This window comes from Emydura macquarii, unplaced genomic scaffold (assembly GCF_026122565.2).
Source record: "Emydura macquarii macquarii isolate MOO-44397 ecotype Brisbane River unplaced genomic scaffold, CSIRO-AGI_Emac_v2 contig_3113, whole genome shotgun sequence".
Lineage (NCBI taxonomy): Eukaryota > Metazoa > Chordata > Testudines > Chelidae > Emydura > Emydura macquarii.
The window spans coordinates 6,337,645-6,360,324 of record NW_027133250.1 but is presented as its reverse complement, the minus strand read 5'-3'; the positions used below and the strand labels follow the sequence as shown (position 1 = coordinate 6,360,324).

Sequence of the window (22,680 nt, the reverse complement as noted above, 5' to 3'; positions counted from 1 at the left end):
GCGCTCCGCTCCCAGCGACAATGGCGAGAGAGGAAGCGCGGCGCATGACGGGCCGGTGGAGGACCGAGGGCGGGGGGGGGGGGGGGAGAGGGCGTGGACAGCGCCGCCAGGCAGCAGCGCTTTGATAGCGCAGGTGACGGGGAATTCACCCAGTCTGTGGCTGGTATCTCTTAAAGGGACAGGGTCCCATTTAGTGAGGTGCAGGCTCCCATTGAAAAGGGATGATCATTAACTTTTAATGCAATTAAACCTGCTTCATCTTTTAATGAACAATCATTCAAATGTGTAAGTACAAGCACGGTGGGCAGCGTGGGTATAGCCATGTTGGTCCTAGGATATTAGCCAGACCAGGGGGGCGAGGAGATAATATCTTTTAATGGACCTACTTCTGGGGGTAAGGGAGACACGCCTTGGAGCTAGGCAGAGCATTTCTTCAGCCCAGGAAACGTATGCAGAGGATCACAGAGACTGGTCCAATACAAGTAAAGTCATGACATGTCAGTGGAAATTACAGTGTTAATAAAAACAATGTTTCATGTAAAAAGTATTGTCACTTTTCAATGTAAACCCCAGTCCTGCAGTCTGACCCACACAGACGGGAATAATCCTGCAACCCCAAAAGCAATGGGGCTCTGCACACCTGCAGAAATTTGCCCCAGAGTCTTCTGGACTGGGGGTTTATGTGTTTGCAAGATCTGGCCCTTACTGTTTAATGCTTAGGTATTGTTAATACATTTGAATATTACAAATGAGCCCCCACCGTGAAGACCAGAGCATTTCTGAAGGGAGAAAACATGCCCGTTTGCAACATCACAGCATTGCAATATTGATTTTGATGGGAGTTGTCGGAATCCGGCACCTCTCGCACTCAGGTCGTAATAAAGCTGAAAGGATCTTCAGTTCAGCCTCCTTTCTGCAGAACATAATTGTGCTGACACAAGGCCAACATATGGTGTGTGTGGGGAGGAGTGGGTTGGAGGAAGACGGTAAATAAGGGCTTCCTAAAGGTACAGATTGTATTCCTCCCACCCCAAACCCTAAACATCATGAATCAGTCAGATTCCTCATGCCTTGGAAGAGTCCTATTTGGAGGTGGAGGCAGTATGGAGCGCAGAGCATAGAGCCAAGAAGCATCTGTGTGGAGTTGGAAGTGTTCTATTTTTCAGCTAGTGACAGGTGCTACCAAACTTCACTATTAAATATCTTATCATTCTCTCAACACGTCTCACAGGCTTTGTAGCCCCTGCTCATCTTTCATTGATCTGCCAAGTTCCCATTAACCTTCAAAAAGTGTCTCTGCCCTGGAGTGTGGGGTTCTTGCTCTACACTTTGAAGGTTTCTCACCCAGGGATGGGCTGTAGGCTGCTGTTGAGTTTGAGCCTGCCATTTGCCTGCAAACCAAAACTCAAGCAAGAGCCCAGAGGAGCATGTAATGTTTCCCTCCATGCAGCTGGGAAGCCAACTCCAGCAACGCTGTGCTACACGCATCCAGGGTGGCCGCTTGCATTTTCTTCCCACAAGAGAGCACAGGCCTTGTGGTGGCTAAAGTGCCTCCATAGGGAATGAAAAACAGGCAGAGATGCACTTAGGCAGTGGCTGCCAAATCTGTTGGGGAAGCCATCCAACTTCACTAGACCAAGCTCTTGGCTTTGCCAGTTGCCACCGACTCTTCCCCATGTGCAGCAGTGTACAGCACCATCGCAGGTCACAGTGCAAGGAGCTGAAGATTTGCCAGCCATTCAACTGCAGCGGCATTCCATTTGGAAACATAACTCGGACCTTTGAAAGTTCCCCATGTTCAACACTCAAAGAAAGGGAAAGGCGAAGGGGTGCCGCACAGCTGCAATAATCAAGTACGAGACCATGTGCTAACTTCACCAGCCTGCAGCGTTTTCAGAATTAAGGATGAACACAGGGACATTAACAGGCTGGATTTCCACCACGGCAGGACCCTGACCCAGGCTACAGTGTTAAATCCACCTCATGGTCAGGCTGATTTTGTCCAGTTTTAGTGTTCTATGGCAGTGCCTGTACCAGCCCTGCTACTTCAGGCTTTTGCCAGTGGTCACTGGCTGCTCCTCCATCTCAGTGCCTGCCAGTCCCCACTCAGTCCAACCCGTTTTTCTATATGAATAAGATTGGGGCCCAGCTGCCCTGGTGCTGCGCTGCTCCAAATCGCTCTCTCTCATGCCTCAACTCACTCTACACCCCCATCACCTGGTCTAGCTCCCACTAAAGGAAATGGAAGCTTTTGCTTGGCAGTGAGCAAGCCCACTGCAGTTAGATCTGGGAAAGACAACGCTTTAGGCTGGTAAACTGATAAGCCTGGTCTACAGAAGAGAAATTCAGAGCAGCCAGAAAGGTCTTGGGGGAGCATCGTTCTGTGGTCTTCCCTTGTGTAACACAGTGTTGGGGCAAAGCAGTTAATTCCCTGCAAAGAAACAAATCCAGAGAGCCTAGACTCAGAATAGCTCTTAAGTCAGCATCACATCTGTATAGGGAAGGTCAGACGCACGGGCTTTTATAACAGAATCTCAGTGTGCCTTTCACCCTGATCCAACACCATCTCATCCAAAGAGCTGACTGCAGGGGAAGGGGAAGCTAGACACATAGAGGCCCCCATTTCAATGGATGTTGAGGAGGTTTCAAACTTTATTGAGAAGGAAGGAAAGCTTGCCTGGGCCCTGCTCCTTAACCTAGCCAAGCCCATGCTGGTCTTCCTGTGTGGGTCTTCAGGAGTGGAGCATGGTATGGCCCAGCCTGGCCTCTCCTCACTGGCCACCTTTGGATAGCAGGGTGTTACCTTAGCCACCCCTTTTCCATCCCTGAGCCCCAGCTGGGAGGTAGGGGGAAGAGAAGTGTCTGCAAGTTTAAGATCCAGTGTGTTAAAAAAAATAAAGTTTTGGACAGATCTGAAAGTCAGAAAGGTCCTCCCTGCGAGCAAAGATCTGAATCCAGCTGTTCTCCTTGGAGGCAGAGAATTCTGGAAAAAAGGACTTAAGTCCACCTCTCAAGGTTAGCGGTGGCGTACCTGCACATTCCCAGGGGAAAAGGGCAAATCCAGTTAAGACTCCTGGACATGAAAGGCTCTAGAGAAGGGGGGAAAAGCTGCACTTGAAAGGAAATGTGACAGTTATTGCAACAGCATGCAGTATATTTGGGGGTCTATACTGTATTAAACAGTTTATAGAATCATAGGGATATAGGGGTGGAAGGGACCTCAAGAAATCATCAAGTCCAGCTCTGGCCCGGGGGACCTGAGGCAGGACCAAATAAACCTAGATCACTGAAGAAAGAGCTCCGTGTAAGCGCAAAAGCTTGTCTCTAACCAACAAAAGTTGGTCCAATAAAAGATATTACCTCACCTACTTTGTCTCTCTAGACCATCTGTGACAGGTGTTTGACCATGTTCTTAAAAACCTTCAATGAAAGAGATTCCTTAACCTGCCCTGAAAGCCTGTTGCAGAGTTTAACTGCCCTTATAATTATAAAACTTTTCCTAATAGCTAACCTCAGTCTCCCTTGTTGCAGATTAGGTCCATTACTTCTTGTCCTACCTTCAGCAGACACAGTGAACAATTGATCCCTGTCCTCTTTATACCAGCCCTTAACATAGCTAAAGACTATCAGCTCCCCCCTCAATCTTTTCTCCAAACTAAACATGCTGTTTTCTAAAACCTTTCCTTTTAGGGCAGGATTTCTAAATCTTTTATCACTTTTTGATGCTCTCCTCTGGACTCTCTCCAATTTGTCCACATTTTTCTTAAAGTGGGGTGCTCAAAACTAGACTAAATACTCCCGCTGAGGTCTCACCAGTGCCAAGTAAAGTGGGACAATTACCTCCCATGTCTTACCCACAACACTCCTGCGAATGCACCCAGAATATTAGCCACTTCTGCAAGTGCATCACACTGTTGACTCATATTCAATTTGTATCCACTCTAATCCCGAGTGTCTTTTCAGCAGTGCTACCACCTAGCCAGTTATTCCCCACTTTGCAGTTGTGCATTTGATTTTTCCTTCTTAAGTGTAGCACTTTGCACTTGTCTTAACTGAATTTCATTTTGTTGATTTCAGACCAGTTCTCCCATTTGTCAAGGTCATTTTGAATTCTAATCCTGGCCTTCAAAGTGCTTTCAACCCCTCCCAGCTTGGTGTCCTCTGCAAATTTTATAAGCATGCTCTTTACTTCATTATCCAAATCATTAATGAAAATATTGAAGAGTGCCGGACCAAGGACTGACCCCTGAAGAACCCCCACTAGATATGCCCTCCCAGTTTAACAGCAAACTGTTGATAACTTTATGGTCCTTCAACCACTTGTGCACCCCCCTTATAGTAATTTCTTCTAGGCCACATTTCCCTAGTTTGCTTGTGAGAATGGGAAATCAAGATATATCATGGCTACTGTTTCCCCTCTATCCACTAGGACAGTAACCCTGCCAGAGAAAGAAAATAGGTTGATTTATTATTGACAAATCTATGCTGGCTATGCCTTATAACCATATTACCCCCTATGTGCTTACAAATTAAGTGTTTAACAATTTGTTCCAGTATCTATCCTGGTATCGAATTTAGGCTGACTGGTCTATAATTCCTTTTGGTTTCCCTTTTTTAATGATAGGTACTATGTTTGTTCTTCTCCAGTTGTCTGGGACCTCGCCTGTCCTCCATGAGTTCTTGAAGATAATTGCGAATGGTTCTGAGATTGCTTCAGCTAATTCCTTAAGTACCCCAGGATGAATTTCATCAGGCCCTGCTGACTTGAATACATTTAGCTTACCTAAATATTCTTTACCTGTTCTTTCCCATTTCTAGCCTGCATTGTTGTTAATACTTATTGTGTTGAGTATCTGCTCACCATTAACTTTTTTAGTCAAGACTGAAGCAAAATAGGCATCAAGCCCCCGGGCCTTCTTAAGTTATTAGCTCTCCTTCCCTGCTAAGTATAGGACCTACACTTTTGCCTTTGTCTTTCTCTTGTTCCTAATGTATTTAAAAAAACCTCTTTTTAATACATTTTATATCCCTTCATAGGTGTAACTCATTTTGTGCCTTAGCCTTTCTGATTTCATCCCTACATGTTTGCTATTCTTTTGTATTCCTCCTTAGCAAGCCATCATGTTTCCTCTTTTTATAGGCTTCTTGGGCCCCATTTCTAGTCTTCCTATCTTTCCTTCGCATCGGAATATTTGCAGTTGTGCCTTTAATATTGTCTCTGAGAAACTGCCACCTCTCCTGAACTCCTTTTTCTCTTTGATTTTCTTCCCCTTGGACCTTACATACCAGTTCTCTGAGTTCGTGAAAGTCTGCTTTTTCAAAGTCTATTGTCCTTATTCTGCAGCTGTCCCTCCTTCCTTTCCTTAGATTTCATGATTCTGTCATTTCATGATCACTTTCACCCAAATTGCCTTCTATCATCAGATTTGCTACCAATTCTTTCCTATTGGTCAGAAATGAATCTGAAATTGCTGTCTCCTTGGTTACTTCCTCCATTTTCTGAAACAAAAGTCCCGAATACATTCCAATAACTCACTGGAAACTTTGTGTTTTGTGATATTGTTTTTCCAACAGATGTCTGGGTAGTTAAAGTCCCACATTACCACCAGTTCTTGTGGTTTGGATATTTGTTACTTGTTCTAGAAATACCTCATCCACTTCCTTGTTTTCCTGATTTGGTGGCCTGTAGTAGACCCCTGCCATGACATCACCCCTATTTTTTTACCTTCTATCTTTATCTAGAGACTTTAATTGGTCTATGTCCCACCTTCTTCTGGATCTCAGAAGAAATGCATATATTCTTGATGTATAATGCAACATCTCCTCCCTTTTTTATTGCCTGTGCTTCCTGAACAAGCTCTACCGCTCTATACCAATATTCCAGTCATGAGACTTATCCCACCAAGGCTTGGTGATGCCCATTAAGTCACGATTTAGCTTATGTACTAATACTTCCAGTTCTTCCCGTTTATTCCCCATACTCCTTGCATTTTTATATAGACAGCTAAGATGTTGAGCAGATTCCCCCCGATTTCCCGCTTGTTGCTTCTAGGACCCTATTGTAATTTTCCACGTTCCCCACAACAACTAGCCCTCTGAGATTGCCTTTTTTATGTTTACCTGTCGGCTTTTTATATATCACTGTGGGCCAGGAACACTACGGATTGTGGTGGGGGGTTGCCATAGTTCCTCCAGGAACTAAAACCAGTGGGGGTGGAAGGGTGTGATTAAGGCTAATAGTTGTAACTGTAAACAACCCGAGAGAGGTACCATGCCCTGGGGTGCTCTGCATGTGCAGACTGAAAGTGGGTTTTCCAGAGGAAGAAAGGGCTCTTGGTAGAAAAAGGCTGAGTTGAAACTGGCACAAAAGGTCCTTCTTTTTCATTCAGAAAATGGACAGGACCTTTGATTCAAGGGGGGACCCAAACCTTGCAGGAGGATTGGAAGGACTTTGGCTTGTTAGGATTCGGTGACGTCTGGTGAGATTTTAGCATGGGGTTAGGGACATTTATTGTTTTTTTAATGTTTTCTCTGTAATGCTTTTTTCCCTATGACTAAACGTATCTTGCTTTGTGAAGGCTGGCTGGTAACTGACATATACTGTTGTAGTCTCTGGAGAAAGGTTAATCACAGGTGCTGGACCCTGGTCAGCCCTGCCATGGAAAACATAATGAAGTGCAGAGAGACTGCAACCCTAAACCCCCATATCTGGAGGAAGAGAGACTGGGTCTCCGCCTGCAAGAGGTGACAACAGAGAAGCCTTACACCTTTCAGAGGATGCCCTTGAGGAAGAGCAGAGGGGGGAGAGGTGCGGGGGTGTCAAAGGTGCAGTTAACTCTGGAACTGTGACAAGATGATCTGGTAGTTAAAGCTGTGGCTTGGGAATTGAGTGATCTGGGTTCAATTACCAGCTCTCCCTAACAGGACAAACAGGGGCAAGTCAAGGGCTCAATTCTCCCCGGCCTTGCACTTTATGTTATTTACACCTGTGCAGATTGGGTGTAAAATGCTACCAACCCAGGGGGGTAGCATTATACACTCACCTTACCTAAGGTATAAGTGACAAGCTGCAGTCCAGTGGAAAAATCAGGCTTTTAATGTCTCTGGATCTCAGGTCCCTATCTAATAAATACTTCCTTCCTCTCACCCTTTGTTTACAGTGCAAGTGCTATATGTCATGCAATCTTTCCTATGTGCAGATGCAGTGCTTTGCAAAACAGGGACCCAATCTGGATTGAGGTGCTATTAAAATACAAATAGTAAATTCACCGTAGTCCTCTCCATTAATAAACAATCTAGATGCATTTAGATTTTTCCTTTTAATGCAAAAACAATTAAAAAAGAAAAAAAAACACACACACACACATCCTCCTCCTCCCCCTCTCCCAGGTCTATTTCTGTTGTTACTGTTTTGCTTAATATATTTCAACCAAGCAGATTTCCCCCAGGCCCCTCATGTTCCCCACAATTCAACAGCGAAACTAAAAATAGACTCCCTCCATCCCTCCCTCACCCCACAACAAAACAAAAGAGCCTCCCACTAAAGGGTGGGGGGGGGGGGTGGTTAAGGCAGTCACAATGCTAAAATAATGTGCCAGTTCTAATCCTGCAAATAGATTAAGGGGGGAAAAAAAGAAAAAACTCACACACCAACATGTAGCAACTAGCAAGTACAGTTTCCAGCGTGCAGCGTAAACAGATGGGGCCCCTGCCCAGTGGAGTCCAGCTCTCCCAGGAAGCAACAGCACAACGCACGCTTTATACATCCAGGAGGTCAGCGCTATGCTAAAGGGAGGACTGTGTTTTTAATCAGGGAGTTGATTCTTCTCCTTTATGCAGGAGGCTTAAGAAGTCAGTGTCTTGTAACAGTGTCCTGTGGCAAAGAAACTTACAAGGTGTGGGAGGGAAAAAGACAAGAAGGGAAGAAGCAGGATTTGGGTGGCAGAACTGGGAAAAGCAGCTTAAGCACTGTAGCAGCCAGCATATCTGGAAAGGGGAAGAGAAGAGCAAAGCAAAAAACCAAAAACTACAAGGGGTGGGAAAAGAGACTATGAACACTCCAGTCAGTGTTGCTGCTTCCTTTCCAAAAGCAAAATGCCAGCATAGTTGATAATGAGGAGTTGGACAGAATTCCCTTCCCTGGGAAAAAATAAAAATGAGGTACCTGTTTCCCCCAAAGCAATAATCAACCCCTTCCAGCAGTAAGATCAATGCTCCAGTTACTGGCCAGAAAGTCTCTCTGAAATAAAACAGTCCTAGCAATGACCAGGCCTGGGCAAAAACGAGAATACGGACTGTATCACTGTGCACTCTCAGTAAGGGGAGGTGCTCTCCCCTTCTGGGCAGCAGATTGCTTAGGCAGGGAATCACTCCTCCTTCCTCCCTGCAGAAACAGTTGGTTTTGTCCATCACTCCATGGAGATGGAGCCTTTTCTTAGGACTCTCCATGTTTCTCCAGCTTTTTCAGTTTTTTTTTAAATGACTGTAAAAATGAAAAAGATCCATGGAAACTAACAGGATGGCTGTAAAAATAAAAAAGTTTAACCAAAAAAAAACCAACCCATCCCAACTATGAGATTTGCTTTCCTTGCTAATCCTCCAAGACAACGATCTCTACATCATGCAACTGGTGCTGATGGTCCTCAACATCTGCCACCACTTTCTCCTCTGTCCTCAGCTCAGTTTCCAGAATCACAGCTTTGCCCTCCGATTCCTCAGTCTCTGCTTCAGGATCTGGTGCTGGGTCTATCTCTATGATGGTCTGTCCGTCTTCTGAGGTGCCCTCAACAGCTTGGATGGCAGAGGTCAGGCCAGACTCCATGGCCACCAGCTCCACAGGGTTCACCACTGCAGCCATGTTAGCTAGGGCACTGCTGTCCTGCATAGCGGCTGAGCTCAGCAGAGCCAAGCTCGAGGACGGATGAAGGGTCACGGTGTCAGATGAGCCGGACTTGGAGGATGACACCACGGTGGCATATCGGAAGAGCTGTGAGGAAGGCACGGTGTGGAGAGTCACTGGGCTGGATCCCTGGCTGATGGTTGCCACCGGAATGTTGCCCACTGAGAACTGCTGTCCCACCGGTGTGATGGCAATGGGCGATATGACCGTGAACTGAGGCTGCTGGACTGGGGTGGAGGGACTCAAGACTGTGGCAGAGGCCGGGCGCTGCAGACGAGGCCTCTTAGGGGGCTTCGGAGCACTGACTGGCATCAATACCACGTTCTGAATCGTCTGAGACTTCATCTTCTGATCCCTGGCAAGCTTCTTCTGCTCCTCCAGCTGGCGTTCCAGGTCTGCAAGAAGAATGGCAATGCAGCGTATTCAGATAAAGCTAGAGTCGCTGAAAACAGAGGGAGATACTTAAAGAATCAGCATCATCTGGTGCCACATATTTATTTTGCAGCAGGGCATCTCAGATGTCAGGTGTTTTCCCCTCGATCCACTTCGAACAAAACTTCGTTCAAGACAAGGGGCCAGACTGACTATGGCCCTGCAGCTTCAGCGACCATTCACACCAGTGGCAGGGTGGAGAGAGAACACTGCATTTCTGATCTGGTAGCTTTTTACACCCATGTTGCATTTGTGTAAATGGCTGCACAAGGTACAATGCAATGGAGAATAAAGGTCCAAGGTCCTTGGGATTCCCCTTACCTCCCCGTTCTGAGCTGTTATCTACCTCTACTTACAGCCTTGTATTCACTGCCTAGAAGATGGATGCCATTGCTGCACATGCCTGGTCCAGCTAGGAGAGAGCGTGGCAACGGGGGCTATCTCCTGAGCTTGGTTGGGTGCCCTCTCAGAACAGGTGGCATTCCTGAGCTTTCATAGGGAGTGGGAGTTCCAGGGCCACTCCCAAAGCTGGGTCTCCAACACAAACATCGCTCAAATAAGGGTCTTTGGGGGATAAAACTGAAAATAAGAAGAGGAAGCATCAACCATAGTGGAGCAGGCCAAAAGTCCAGCAAGGCCAGCATCCTACTCTGGGCAGTGGGCAGGCCTAATACTACACATTCCCTAACGGCCACTGGCCAATGGCTGATTGTTACACAAGGGACTTCGGGGGTTCCTACCTGATCCCTAGAATGGAGGGAGATTCAAGTGCATGTGTTTCACGATGTAGGATGTCAATAATTTGCAGTGACACAGGAGAACACCAGCTGCATGCTGGTGTATGGAAAAAAGGTAAATTTAGCTTTTAAATGAAGGGAGCGACATATTACTTTGTATTTGTTCACAGTCAAATATGAAAGAGCATAAGTCACATCAGCCCTAGAGAGCTGTGATGGGATGCCTGGCTTCACTAACGAAGTATTTTCCAGGCACTGATCATACCTGCTAGAGTATAAAGAAACTGCTCTTCTCCCTGCTCCGTCTGGCTTTTCCTGTTGTCCAAAACTTTCTTGACTGTGTCCATCAGGCCAAAAGTGTGGGCCACGTTATTCAGCACGGCAGCATCTATAAGGAAAGCTCACATGGATGAGTGCCTAATTCCACAGATGTCCTGAGCTTCCCGTCAAGGAGCCTGGCAGGTGAGATTTATCTATTATGCCTAAAATCCCCATGTGCTTTCTATAAAAAGTTCTTCATTCTTCCAGCATGCAGTTCCAGTAGTGCTGGCTGGGCATGGCAATGCCAACCCACTGGGCATCCAATGATGGCACAACTCTGTTCACATCAAAATAAATAAAACAGACACGTCACTCAAGCAGCTCTGAATAGCTGCAAATTAAAGCAGCATTTGCATATGCAAATATGCTGTTAGATCACCACCCACAACTGTTCTGCCTATAATGCTGGCAGTGTCATTATTGGTCCCGCAATAGTGAAGGTTGCCTGAATCTTTCCACTACATACAACTTTCTGAAACTTCCATCTCTCTGCCCAAAGGTGAATTTAAAAAAAAAATCACAGGTGTAACTAAAAAGAGAATTTGACCCCAGGAAAGGACTTTGTGAGTAGGAAAAGGCCAATTTTACATTCACTTCTCTGACCATAGCCACTTTTTCAGTAATCCTTTAATATCAACTCAGCGGCTGCTGGCTTCCCACCCACCTGTGACCTGGAAGGGAGACTGGCCGAGCCTCTGCTGAACACCTTTCAGCACCTCTTCGATCTCTTTCTGGATGTTGCAGACGACCTCTTCCATCAGCCCCACATCGGCTATTCCTTTCCAGAACATCAGCGTGTCCTCTGGCACAGGAAGAGGAAGAGACAGGAGGGAGAAGAATTCGACACGTACAAGCATTTGGCATTTTCCTGCAATGCTACATTAAAACCGTTCCAAGAGCAGCGAGCTGTCATGCAGCAGTAACTTTGGAAGCCGGCTTCTAATCTGGCCGTCAGGGTGGACATGACATGCAAAATACAAAAACAAACAAAAAAAATGGATCTGGGAAGTAAACATCACTAGTGAGGACTTTCATACAGCTTACAACTTTAAGAGCAGTACTTCACTACCTCTGCCTGTCTGCACAAGATACAGAGTCTATGGTCTTCACCTGCTGGCCTGGGGAACTCTGCCTAAGCTTCTGGACTGGTATCAGGATGGCCAGTGAAGCACCTGTAACAATAGTGCAGGGAGAAAGTGGATGGCTCAGAGAACCAATAATAAGCTACAGAGGGCTTTGCGTCTAAGTCACTGGTTTGAATCCAGCCCAGGCCAATGGGGACTGAATGTGGTGCTAGTCTGAAGTTGGTCACTGGCCTGTGGAAAATGAGTGGGTGATCTCTGCCCTGTTCCTGGTAGGCCAGTGTCTATTTCAGAAGGAGTCACCATATCATAATGGGCACTAACTGACCTGCTTGGTCATCTCAGCAGAGAGACCAAGGACTGAATGGGCTTTAGGGACTGAATTCCGCCCTCACTCATGGTGGTTGGCACCATGTGTATTTGCAGGGGAGAGGGGAAACTTGCACTGCCGCTGTCTACATCATACCTGTTCTGAGGACGTTAGCCTCCAAGGTTGTAAATCTGGATCCTTTCATCGGCCTTAAATTCACTCAGAAAATTTGGATGGGTGGGGGTGGGGGAGAATAGCCAACGGACAGCATGAACTTACCCGAAATCTCCTCTGCCTCCTTCTTGATGCCCTCTTCAGTGGCCATGGTGACAGCAGCTGTCAGGGCAGAGTTCCATTCAGTCCCCTCCTCCATGCTCTCCTCCGACAGTGCGATTTGGGTGATGCTCCCTGCAAAAGGATCCAGAAGAGGAGGCTTCAGCTGTCTCGACAGCACCAGGAATTACACACACTCCAGTCAGCAGCTTGACTTTCCACTCCCCCAGTGTTTTCACTCTCAGTCAGGCTATTTGTATCTGGAGCCATAAACCAAACTAGCTAAAAGCAGATGTTGTTTATTGTCAGTGGAACCATGTCTATGAAATGCACTAGGGTTTCTGGATGGAAAGCCACCCACAGTCGAAAGAGTTAACCAGAGACCCATCCTGGTGTAAAAATAGCAGAAGGGATCAGAATAAAGGAGGGAAGCCCAAGGAGCAAATCGGTCAGTCATTTCCCTGCCTTGTCACATTGGGAACATAGGACTCTCCATATCAGATCAGAGCTTTGGTCTATCAAGATTGGCCTCAGATCTCACCCACCAGTTGTCACTTCAGACTCAGAGGAAAATAACCTAACCACCTGTTATGATGATGTACAATGGGGAGCAAATCTCCTTCCTGACCTCAGCAAAAGATTGGCTTATGCCTCAAAGGATGAAATTTGATCACCCTTATTTCAGCATCCATAGTTAAAAATGCTATTGGTCACACAGTCTCCACCCAGACTATTTGATTCACTGACTTTCTAAATAACATGAAATTTGGAAGGACTTAGGTTTTTTATTTTTATTCTGAGTACCAGCCTGAAATGGCAGCACTGGTGCAGAAACCATGCATCATGTATGTAAATGGTACCAAAAGCCAAGGTGTAGGGTTACCAACTACAATATGCGGAAAACAGGACAAACTGGTTAGGTTACAGGTGGAAATAAGTTGCCAGAGGAAGGAGCGGGAGTCAGACTCTGGCTGGTTGGGTTTTTTAATGTTCTGTTTGTTTATTTTTCAGAGTAAAAAGGCCCATTCGATATTTGTCTGAGCCACCAGAAATCCAATATACTCCTTTGCACATGTCCCTATAATAGGCCTGCAAATAGGACTGCATTAGGAAAACCCCTGCAAGCAGGTCTCTCTCAACTGTTTTTTCATGTGCTGTTTTGTGTTCCACACCCAAGTACTTTAGAACAGAGATTGCCAAGAGGTTGGTTATCAGCAGGTTTCCGCTGGGTCCCAAAGCTGTCTACGTCCACCACGCATGCACTGCTAGCTGCTCCCCAACCTGCATCTTAGGCTACGTCTACACTAGCACTTCTGTCGGTCAAGGATGTGAGAAAAACACCTCCCTGACCGACAGACGTTTTACCGACAGAAGTGCCGGTGTGGACAGCGCTATGTCAGTGTGAGACCATCTCCTGCCGGACATGGCTGCTGTCGCTCATTGGGAGTGGTTTGATTATGACAATGGGAGAGCTCTCTCCCGTCAGCATAGAGTGGCTACACAGGAGACCTGGCAGCAGTACAGCTGAGCCGCTGTAAAGTCTCAAATGTAGACATAGCCTGACAGTGTACAGTTCATGGCAGGAGACCATTGATCCCCACTCCCAGCAGATGCAACAGGAAGCTTCACCCCTCCAGGACTATTTTGAAGCACCTTGGGTGCAGGTAGAAAGTAGTCTGAGATGTGGGACTGCAATAGGAAAGAGGTGGTGGTGCGCTGCATTAGAACACTGCACAGAAAGCAAACAGAGACAACTGAATAATCTCAGTGAGCAAAGGGCAGGAGGGAAATGCTACAGGGTAACAAGGTATTTCTAGCGGTCTTCCTGTCCCCTACCATCAGCTGATGTGGGAGTCTGCACCACACTCATCTGTTGCCCCGGCACCGGTGCTCTGGCACTGCTGATCAGGAGATCAAATTTGGTGCTTCGGCAGGTGTTGGTGCAAACCTTGTCATGCTGGTAGAAGTCAATTTGCCCAGAGTCCATCATCTTCCTGTGCAGAGAATGGGGAGAGAGAACCATGCAAGAAACTCAGTTTGGATCTCAGCCTGAAGAAACCGACAGGTCAGAGGCACAGCCATGACAGCACGAGGAGAAAGAATAAGAAACCCATCTCCCCTCCACGAGTCCTCCAGCAAGATCTTAACTGAAATACACCGGCCCTCACGTCTCCATTCCCCAATTTTGTATACACAGTTCTGGCCCTGTGACAGTATCCTTATACCCCAACAGATACCATGCTACACTCCCTGTATATGTTCACCACATCATCTCTGGGACATATGGTGAAATCCTGGTGCCAGTGAAGTCAATGACAAAACTTCCATTCACTTCAGTGGGGCCAGGATTTCACCTTCAAGGTCCTGCAGGCTACTGGCCATCCGTATGAAAAGCGAGCTGCTCTTCCATCCACGTTTTCTTGACAAGAGATTTAACTGACGTGTATTGAAGACACAGAGGCGGCAGACGAAATTCCTGCATAGGATTCTACCGCTACACTGAGGAAGCACTGAAGCTGGCTACAATGGACGGGACAGTCAGTACCTCAACATGATTCCTCCAAGGCGAATGGCTCTCTTCCAGTCCTTCAGGGTAGACTTGCCAGCCAGGTGAACAAAGTGCTTAGGGCTGATCAACTGGTCATTGAACTAACGAACACAAGAAAAAAAAATAGAATTTAGCCAGGCAGAAGGAGAGATCAACAAAACCAGGAGGGAACATTACTCTACATTAGGACAACCAGAAACCATTGGTCAGATCATCTGGCCCAATATCCTATCTCTAGCAGTAGCTTCAGCTGAAGGAGACCTCCACCTCCCAATAACGTACTTAACCAGCAATGCAATAGTGGGTGCTATTGAGAACAGTTATTTCTGACCCCTTTCCAGGAGATCATTTTCCACCCTGAAGCATTTAATTTGATACAAACATAGAATACAATCCAGCACATTTACAGGGATGTTCTATGACTTGTTAGCAGGTGGACCAAGCAGATCAAGCCCAGAGCACTTTTCCTAGCAACTTTCAATGCTGCCCTGAAGGTAGTTTTACAGTCCATGAACCAAATTCCTACCATAAACAGATGCATTTATATTTGAAGACAGTGGTAATTGCTCCCATTAAGTCATAGATTCAGATTCTATGGCTGGAATGGACCAATGTGATCATCTAGTCTGCTCTCCTGTATAACACAGGCCATAAAACGTCCCCAAAATAATTCCTAGAGCAGATCTTTTAGAAAAACATCCAGTCTTGATTTTAAAACATTGCCAATGAAGAAGAATTCACCATGACCCCTGGTAAAGTGTTCCATGGTTAATTACCCTCACTGTTAAAAATGTACACCTTATTTCCACTCTGAATTTGTCTGGGTTCACCTTCCAGCCATTGGACCATGTTATATCTTTCTCTGCTAGATTGAACATTATAACCTTTCATACCAAAATCAAAGAACTCAGAAGTCAGTCATATTCTGCATGGACATACACCTTGGGCTAACGTATTAACTTTTCTGGGTTGCATGCAGCAAAGAATTTGGTTTGACATACATTGTATGGTAATAAGGCCTGTCTTTGCTACCATTGAATTCAATGGAGCAGCATTAGGTTCATAAACAACAATATAGTTGAAGATCAGACACAACCAAAACTCCATAAAAGAACTTCAGATGCAGATATAGGTTTAGATCTGAGTTTGCAGCTGAAATCTCTCTCTGTAGAGGCCTGTATCAAAACAACAAACCTAAACACCTAAAACTTTGGAAAAGTTTAAACCCCAAATTCAAGAGATATGGGGTTTTGGATCTCCCTGTAATAAAGATTCAAACTAACTTAGATCTGGATTCAGAGTTTGGAATCAGGGGATTGGCCTCTCTTTAAAATTTAGGTATCTAATCAACATGCAAATTAAAACATTAAAATGGTCAGTGTAAATGAAACCTGATTTAAACCTTTGTTTGACTTTTAACCCATCTTCTCCCCTACTTCCATTCATTCCTTCATCCTCCTAGTTATAAAGTGACTGAGTGCTTTAAAATGAACTTTTTTTAAAAGTACCTTTTTGGCCACCCTTAACTCATACTTTTATACCTTAACTCCCTTAATTAAATACATGGTAGTTTAAATTGATGTATACATCTTATTTACACTATGCTGAATTAGCCCTGTGTGTCAAAAGACACTGCACCATTTGTATGGCATGAGCATTTCCCTTGTGAAATACTCTCAGCTTTACCTCCCACCAATAATTGAGACATGCCCTCTTAAAAGCCAAACAGTAAAACATTCAAGCCACAAAGTGCCAGATCTAACCCTATATACCAAGGAGCTCTGCACTCAGCATTTCTGGCCTGAAGGCCTTGCTTGAACATTCAGAAGCGCACACTGGCATTAACCTCAGCGGCTCAGCTGTTAGCTTATCACATTGCCAGCTGGCAGACCCAAGAGCAGGATTCCCTTTCCTCAGCCAGCATGTCAAGAATGGAATGCACTATTTCAGGAATATTCCCCAATGACAGGTGGGTCCCTAAGAACCTCTCAATGACAAGTGGCAAAGGTCCACTGTTTTAGAACAGCAACTCCTGTCAGACTTGACCACCTTACTATACCTGTCCACAAATGGGAGGTCTCTAAGAAAAGCTCATAACATACCGATCTTCATAAGCGCTGTGAGACGTATTTAAGGAGTTGTGTATATGTACTGAACATCTGTTTTAGAGTCTGTGTCCCAGGCAAGGCTGAGACATAGGTTTTGCCAGACAAAAGGATGTATATTCACTTGTCTGCCTAGGTTCATATGTAGATTAAACATAGTAAGACAAGGCAATGGAAGCCTGTTTTGCATCTGGAGTCAACACAAGGATGTGAAGGCAACTTGGAACCAGCACGCCAGGAAAGGAGCCACAGCAATCATGTGGCTTCTGGGACCAAAACAATGAATTTTGGGAAATATAAGGAGAGGGGAAAAAAACATTTTGTTATCCATTCATTAAGGAAAACCCCTGGCACAGAGGATTGCTTCATGAATACTTGGATCCTGGTTTGTCTTAAACTAGCTAGCTCTTCAAAGACTGACCCTTTGGGGAAAAACTTACTTTCTTATATAGGAAAGGTAACCATTAGCAAGTGTGGACCCAGATTATGTTTTATTATTTTGTTTTATATGTAACTATTTCTGTTTCCATTATCCTTACTCACTCTCTCTCAATTCTTAGCATCTGAAAACACACCTATGACTATTTTCTCTATAAATATATATTTGTGCTGTGATGTTATATTGGAGCTGACTCTCAGCTGAATCAAACAAATTGGTGTGTGCCCTGTCCCTTTGTGGACAGCCTACCTGGTAATTTCTGTGAGTACCCAGAAACGGGCTGGCTACTACAGGACACAGTTTCAGAGGGGCTCGGATACACCTATTGTTAACCTGCAAGGCAAAGTGAGGGCTGGCAGAGCCCTGAGGAGAGTGTTTGGGTGGCTAACAGACTCCTGGTATCAGGGTGCTGGCACCCAGTTAAGCACCAGCATGTCTCCCTCTCATACACAGTGCTGGACATCCTGAAAAAACCTCACAACAGGGTTTTGATGGAAATGTGATGGAATGTGATGGAATGTGGGAATGTGGTGGAAGAAAAGAAAGAAAAAGCAGGACTTTAAACAGGGATCAGTAGCAACCCAGAAAGACAAGAGGGGCTGAGAACCTTCCACACACCTGAATCTGCTCCTGTCTGCTCTTGGCCTCACCTCCCACAGTGACAAAACCAACTCCAATGCTTGTGGCCCTGAATGCTGCCAAAGCAAATTTAACAAACTCCAGTGTAGAGACTCAGATGAGAGAGAGAGAGACAGAATGCTCTGGGAGGAAAAAGATGAACGGCCAAAGTCCCAGCTTCAGAGAGCATAGGGGGGATCTGGCAAAGGAAATCACGCTACTCTATAGCAAACAAGTTACCTTGACGCACTTGACGTTAATGCCTGGGCAGACAAACTTCTTCCAGAGGAGGATGGCTGTGTTATCCCCACAGGTGATAGGATAGACAATCTCAATTTCCTCGTTGGTTTCAATGGTGTTGGGGTCTGTAGGCAGAAGCATGGATAACATGGAATTTTCATTACTGGGAGCTCAAACCCCAAAGGCAGAGGTGTGAGCATCCAGTTTTGTGAGATCTACTTGCAGCAGACTGAAATGGGACACGTCTTAATTCAGCAATACACCTCTTTTCCTTCCCAGCCCCATAAAGTCAAAGCAACTAGAGAGTCCATTCTCCTGCAGCAGGTGACTTCCTTCTAAATGTCAACACACATAGAAAAACTTAGATATTAGCAGAATCTGTCTGAAATGATCACCAGTGCTAGCAAAATCCATCCAATGCAAGCACTACGAAAGGTCACCAAGGGGTCAGTAAGTAGAACCACATCCTGCCATGTGCGAAATCTGAGTTTAAATTTAGGACATAGGACAATGTTCTGCTCTAGTATCTAAGCAGTGGGTCTCTGCTCCAATAACCTGTTTTCTGCAGGTGCTGACCTTCTACTGATGTCAACAGGAGAGCCAAACACACAGAAAGGGCAGAATACTAGAGTCACAATCCACTGTGTGATTCAGGGGAGAGAACTTTCCCCCTAGGCTCTTGCTCCTTGGAATGGTAGGAAGCACTGCAGAGCCAGCATGCTCAGATCATTATATTTAACCCAAACCCACAATCTGTATCAATTCATACAAAGAAAGAAGCCAGCTGTTTGACAGTGACTGGCATTGATGCTCAAACAGTTCCTGTTGGGATTCCTCGCTCACACAAACACTGTGCAACTGCCTTCTGGTGTACGTACGCTAGCATCCATGCAACTGCCTTTCTGGTACACGTTTGCTAGCATCCATGCACCAAGAAGGCCTTCAAGGTGAATTCCTGCTCCACTGAACTCAATGGGAGTTTTGTCATTGACTTCACTGCAGCCAGGATTTCACCTTCAGTATCTAGAGCCCAAGTGGCAACTCCAGCACTAGTGATCCAAGTGGGAGCACCCCAAGACAGTGCATTCCCCATCTCAGACAATCGTAGGGGAGACAACATCCCCAGTTGCTGAGCACAGTAGTGAGAGAACCTGGTGTATTAAAGGTGCAAACTCAGCTGTGAGTAATTCAGCAGGAGACATGGTTATGCCCACACCAAAGAGAAACTTACCAATCCCTTCTTCTAGTTTGTGTATAGTGTGTGTTTCTACAGCCACTACCGCGGCACTGGTCTCAGAGCCCTCTTCATAAATCCTGTTGTAAAAGTGTCCATCGATAAACAAACTATATAAATCACGGAAAAATTAAGATTCATAGCACAGGGTTAAAAACCTCATTTCATTTTTTGCTTACCTGTCCCTTAGGGACAAAATCTTTTGTTTTACAAAACTTTTTTGGTGGGGAGGGGAGCAGCAGGCAGATTCAGAGAAGATGAGCAATAATCACCAAGGACTGAAACATGCATAGCTGTTACCAGTGCTACACTCCCCACCCACACTGCTCCACCAGAAAAACTAAATTCTCTGCTTTACGTTTTCACTGCACATTTGCCTACAATCTCAGATATACACATGTGGCATTTTGCATCACTGTATATCCTCCTTGGGATCACAGACTGAAATATTCAGTTGTCATGCATACATGCAAAGGGGCAGAGTTACTGTTGTGTAAACCTGCACTCTGAATTTTATGATTTTCACGCATGTAAAATCCCCGTTCATGTTGCACAAATGCTTTTTGCAATAGATTTATTGACTAAAAGGCACGTAACTGGTGGAAGTCAGCTGTCCCTAGAAATAGATTGCCAATGCAGGGTACCACAGCACATTGCCATCTACTGCAACTGCCAACACTTAGCACTTTGGCTTTATTATATTTCACCGCAGGGGACACCAAAGCAGGCACAGACATTTGTGTATGTGTCAATATAGATATATTATCAAATAGGTGGTTGTTTCCATGTGACAAACTGTTTTATCATGCTCTTTTGTCTGATTCATCTGCACTCTGCCTATTAATCCATCTCCCCAGGCATTGTTTTAACATTCCAACCCCTGAGCAGCCATTTAAAAAACCCAACAAACTACTAGGGAATGTGAAATTCCCCTGTCCTATAATTACACTAGCCCAAAGCTCAGATACCACAGTGGTGAGCCCATTATATGACCCCAAATAAAACAAACTAAAATAGAGGGAGCAGTATTTAATCCTCGAACAATGACAAGTTTAAGGTCTAATATCTCATGACCCATCAGGGCTAGAAGCAAAAGTATTATAACTTTTTATTTTAAACACAACATATAATTAATCTGTGGAACTCACAGCTACAAGGCATTGAATCTGAGATCTTAGCAGGATTCAAAAAAAAAATCACAACTCTATATGTGGATTATTTAGCTGAAGTTAGTCCTGCTTTGAGCAGGGGGTTGGACTAGATGACCTCCTGAGGTCCCTTCCAACTCTATGATTCTATAATGAGAAAATCCAATTACACAGGACAGGATTAAAAAATAACAGATATAGACCATCATGATTCACAGCATAAACCAATCGCTGCTTGGATTTAAGCAAAAGTTTCCCCTATGGATAGATTATTCCGTAATTGTTCATCATGGAGATTTCATGCACATTCTGCTGAAATACTTGCTACTAGCCAATGTCACACAGAATCTGATCCAGCATGGCAATTCCTATGTTCCTAAACATTGCAAAGGGGAGGGATTGTCAGCCTCCCTCTGAGACAGCCAGTGCTTGCTTCCAACTCAGGAAGATCCCAAAATATTGTACCTTAAAGTCACTACATTAGTAGGTATGAGAACTACTTTAGGTCATTGTTAGAGGTTAATATTTTAATCAGTTATAATTCCTCTAAATCTTGCAGAACAGAATCAATAAAAGTATAACCCTTCCAGAAGCCCACTTACACTAGGTCCCTTTAAAGAGCATGCTGAAAAGGGACATGCCTCACATACATGAGATTAGCCACATTGCAAACATACCTCCTTCCCACACCTGTGCACCCACATGCATGTAAATATTCTACAATATGCAAAGCTACATGGATCACTTACCCTTGTTGCACTGGCTGTAGCTGTAATATCACTTGGGTTTTGGTATCTTCTGGGTTCTCCCCTTCATTTCCTTCGCTTGGTACAACCACCACATCCCCCACAGGGACGCTCACTTCAGCATTTGCCATCTTTCACATGCAGTCAAAGGGCTGGGTGGCAAGTGTGCTGTAGCAGACAAGCAGAGGCAGCTATTTACCCTGGTCTCATGGGAAGAACAACAATGCTCTAGGGTGTCAGAACGGAAGAGCAACTGTTGCCAGCAGTCCTGCCGCAGTTAACTAAATGATATTGGACTAGTGGGAGCTGAGAAGCTTATGGAAGAACGGTCCTCAATCTCAGGGTGGGTGAAGGGGAGCACTAGTTGCTGATAAAGTTCCTCCATGCTGCAGAAGCAAACTGAAGTGCCATAACTGCCATGAAAGAGAAGGGATATTGGGCTTCTGGGAATGTGTAAACCAGAGAGCGCACCTCTCAGCTTGCAGAGCAGGCAGTTGGGAATACTGGAAATTCTGGCATCAGTGAAAAACATGGAACCCCACAGTACCGTATTTACAAGCATTTTAACAGCAGACAAAATGCAGAGTGGAATTACCTGTACAGTGTAGTTTAACCACCAAACATTGCAAAATCAATGCCAGTTAGGCCACCATCAGTGCAAACCCACATGCTTCATGCTGGCAACAGACATGAGTGTGCTGGGAAACAGGTTTCTAAGATGGGGCTAATTTCCTCCTTTCCTGAGTTGTAAGATTCCTAGCAGGCATTCTGATGACATAATCTTTTATTACCAGAAAAATTCATTGGCCAGATTTTTTTCCACTATATGCAAGCATAAATGTAAGATTGTGATCAGAGCATCAAAGACAAGTTGAGGCGGGATGGGAGTATAGCTCCTCAGAATGTTTTACTGAAAACACCTTGGGTATTTGTTGTGCTTTGTTGGAACACTCTCTAGGGCTCATATGGAAAAATATACATGTAATTTTATTACTGGAGGAGTTAATTGCTTTTCTTATTCTCCTTGTCTAAAAAAGCATGGAGAGAGGATAACACATTATGTAATTTGTTTAAAGTGACCTAAGCTCCAGTTCAAGATTGTTCTCCTTGGTTTTAAAACCCTCCACCGATTTGCACCAGTCTATCTCAGAAATCATGTCTATTTCTCTACTTCATCTTGTCTAGCTGGCCTCCCCTCTGCTCTTTCCCACAGTCTCGCGGTGCTTGATAAGAGAACCTTCTCCTCTGCATCTCCTGCCATCTGGAATAGCCTCCATGTATGTGTACACATCATTAATCGTACATCTCCAGAGAGAGAGAGACCCAGGTTTACATTAGTGGGTTGCTGGAGGCAGTGTTCTCTCAGTGGCAGATCTCCAGCTGTAGCATTTCTTGCCAGATGAGATCAGGCTAAGTCTAAGCCTGACTCAGTTTAGGTCCAAACGTAAGGTACAACTTATCAAGAAAGCATTTGCTTCTGCTCTAACATAAAAAAGCACACATCCCTGCTTCAGAAAGATAGACTAGTTCTCCTGTTTCAGATTTGCA

The 22,680-nt window shown here is 45.1% G+C and overlaps 1 protein-coding gene across 2 annotated transcripts; it reads right to left on the bottom strand.

Moving 5' to 3' along the window:
• Positions 1 to 7,235: 7,235 nt before the first annotated feature.
• On the bottom strand, positions 7,236 to 22,263 carry GMEB1 (glucocorticoid modulatory element binding protein 1). Of its 2 annotated transcripts, none has more exons than XM_067530830.1 (9): positions 21,136 to 22,263; positions 19,236 to 19,318; positions 18,005 to 18,129; positions 14,600 to 14,703; positions 13,891 to 14,048; positions 12,061 to 12,189; positions 11,054 to 11,191; positions 10,334 to 10,456; positions 7,236 to 9,294 (listed from the first exon to the last, which is right to left on the bottom strand). In XM_067530830.1, exons 1-9 carry the CDS (start codon positions 21,261 to 21,263, stop codon positions 8,591 to 8,593), a joined length of 1,692 nt encoding a protein of 563 aa, XP_067386931.1. In that variant the 5' UTR covers positions 21,264 to 22,263; the 3' UTR covers positions 7,236 to 8,590. The 2 variants fall into 2 exon arrangements, with proteins under 2 accessions (XP_067386931.1, XP_067386930.1); XM_067530829.1 differs by having other exon boundaries at positions 19,236 to 19,348; positions 21,136 to 22,262.
• Between the last annotated feature and the right edge of the window lie 417 nt (positions 22,264 to 22,680).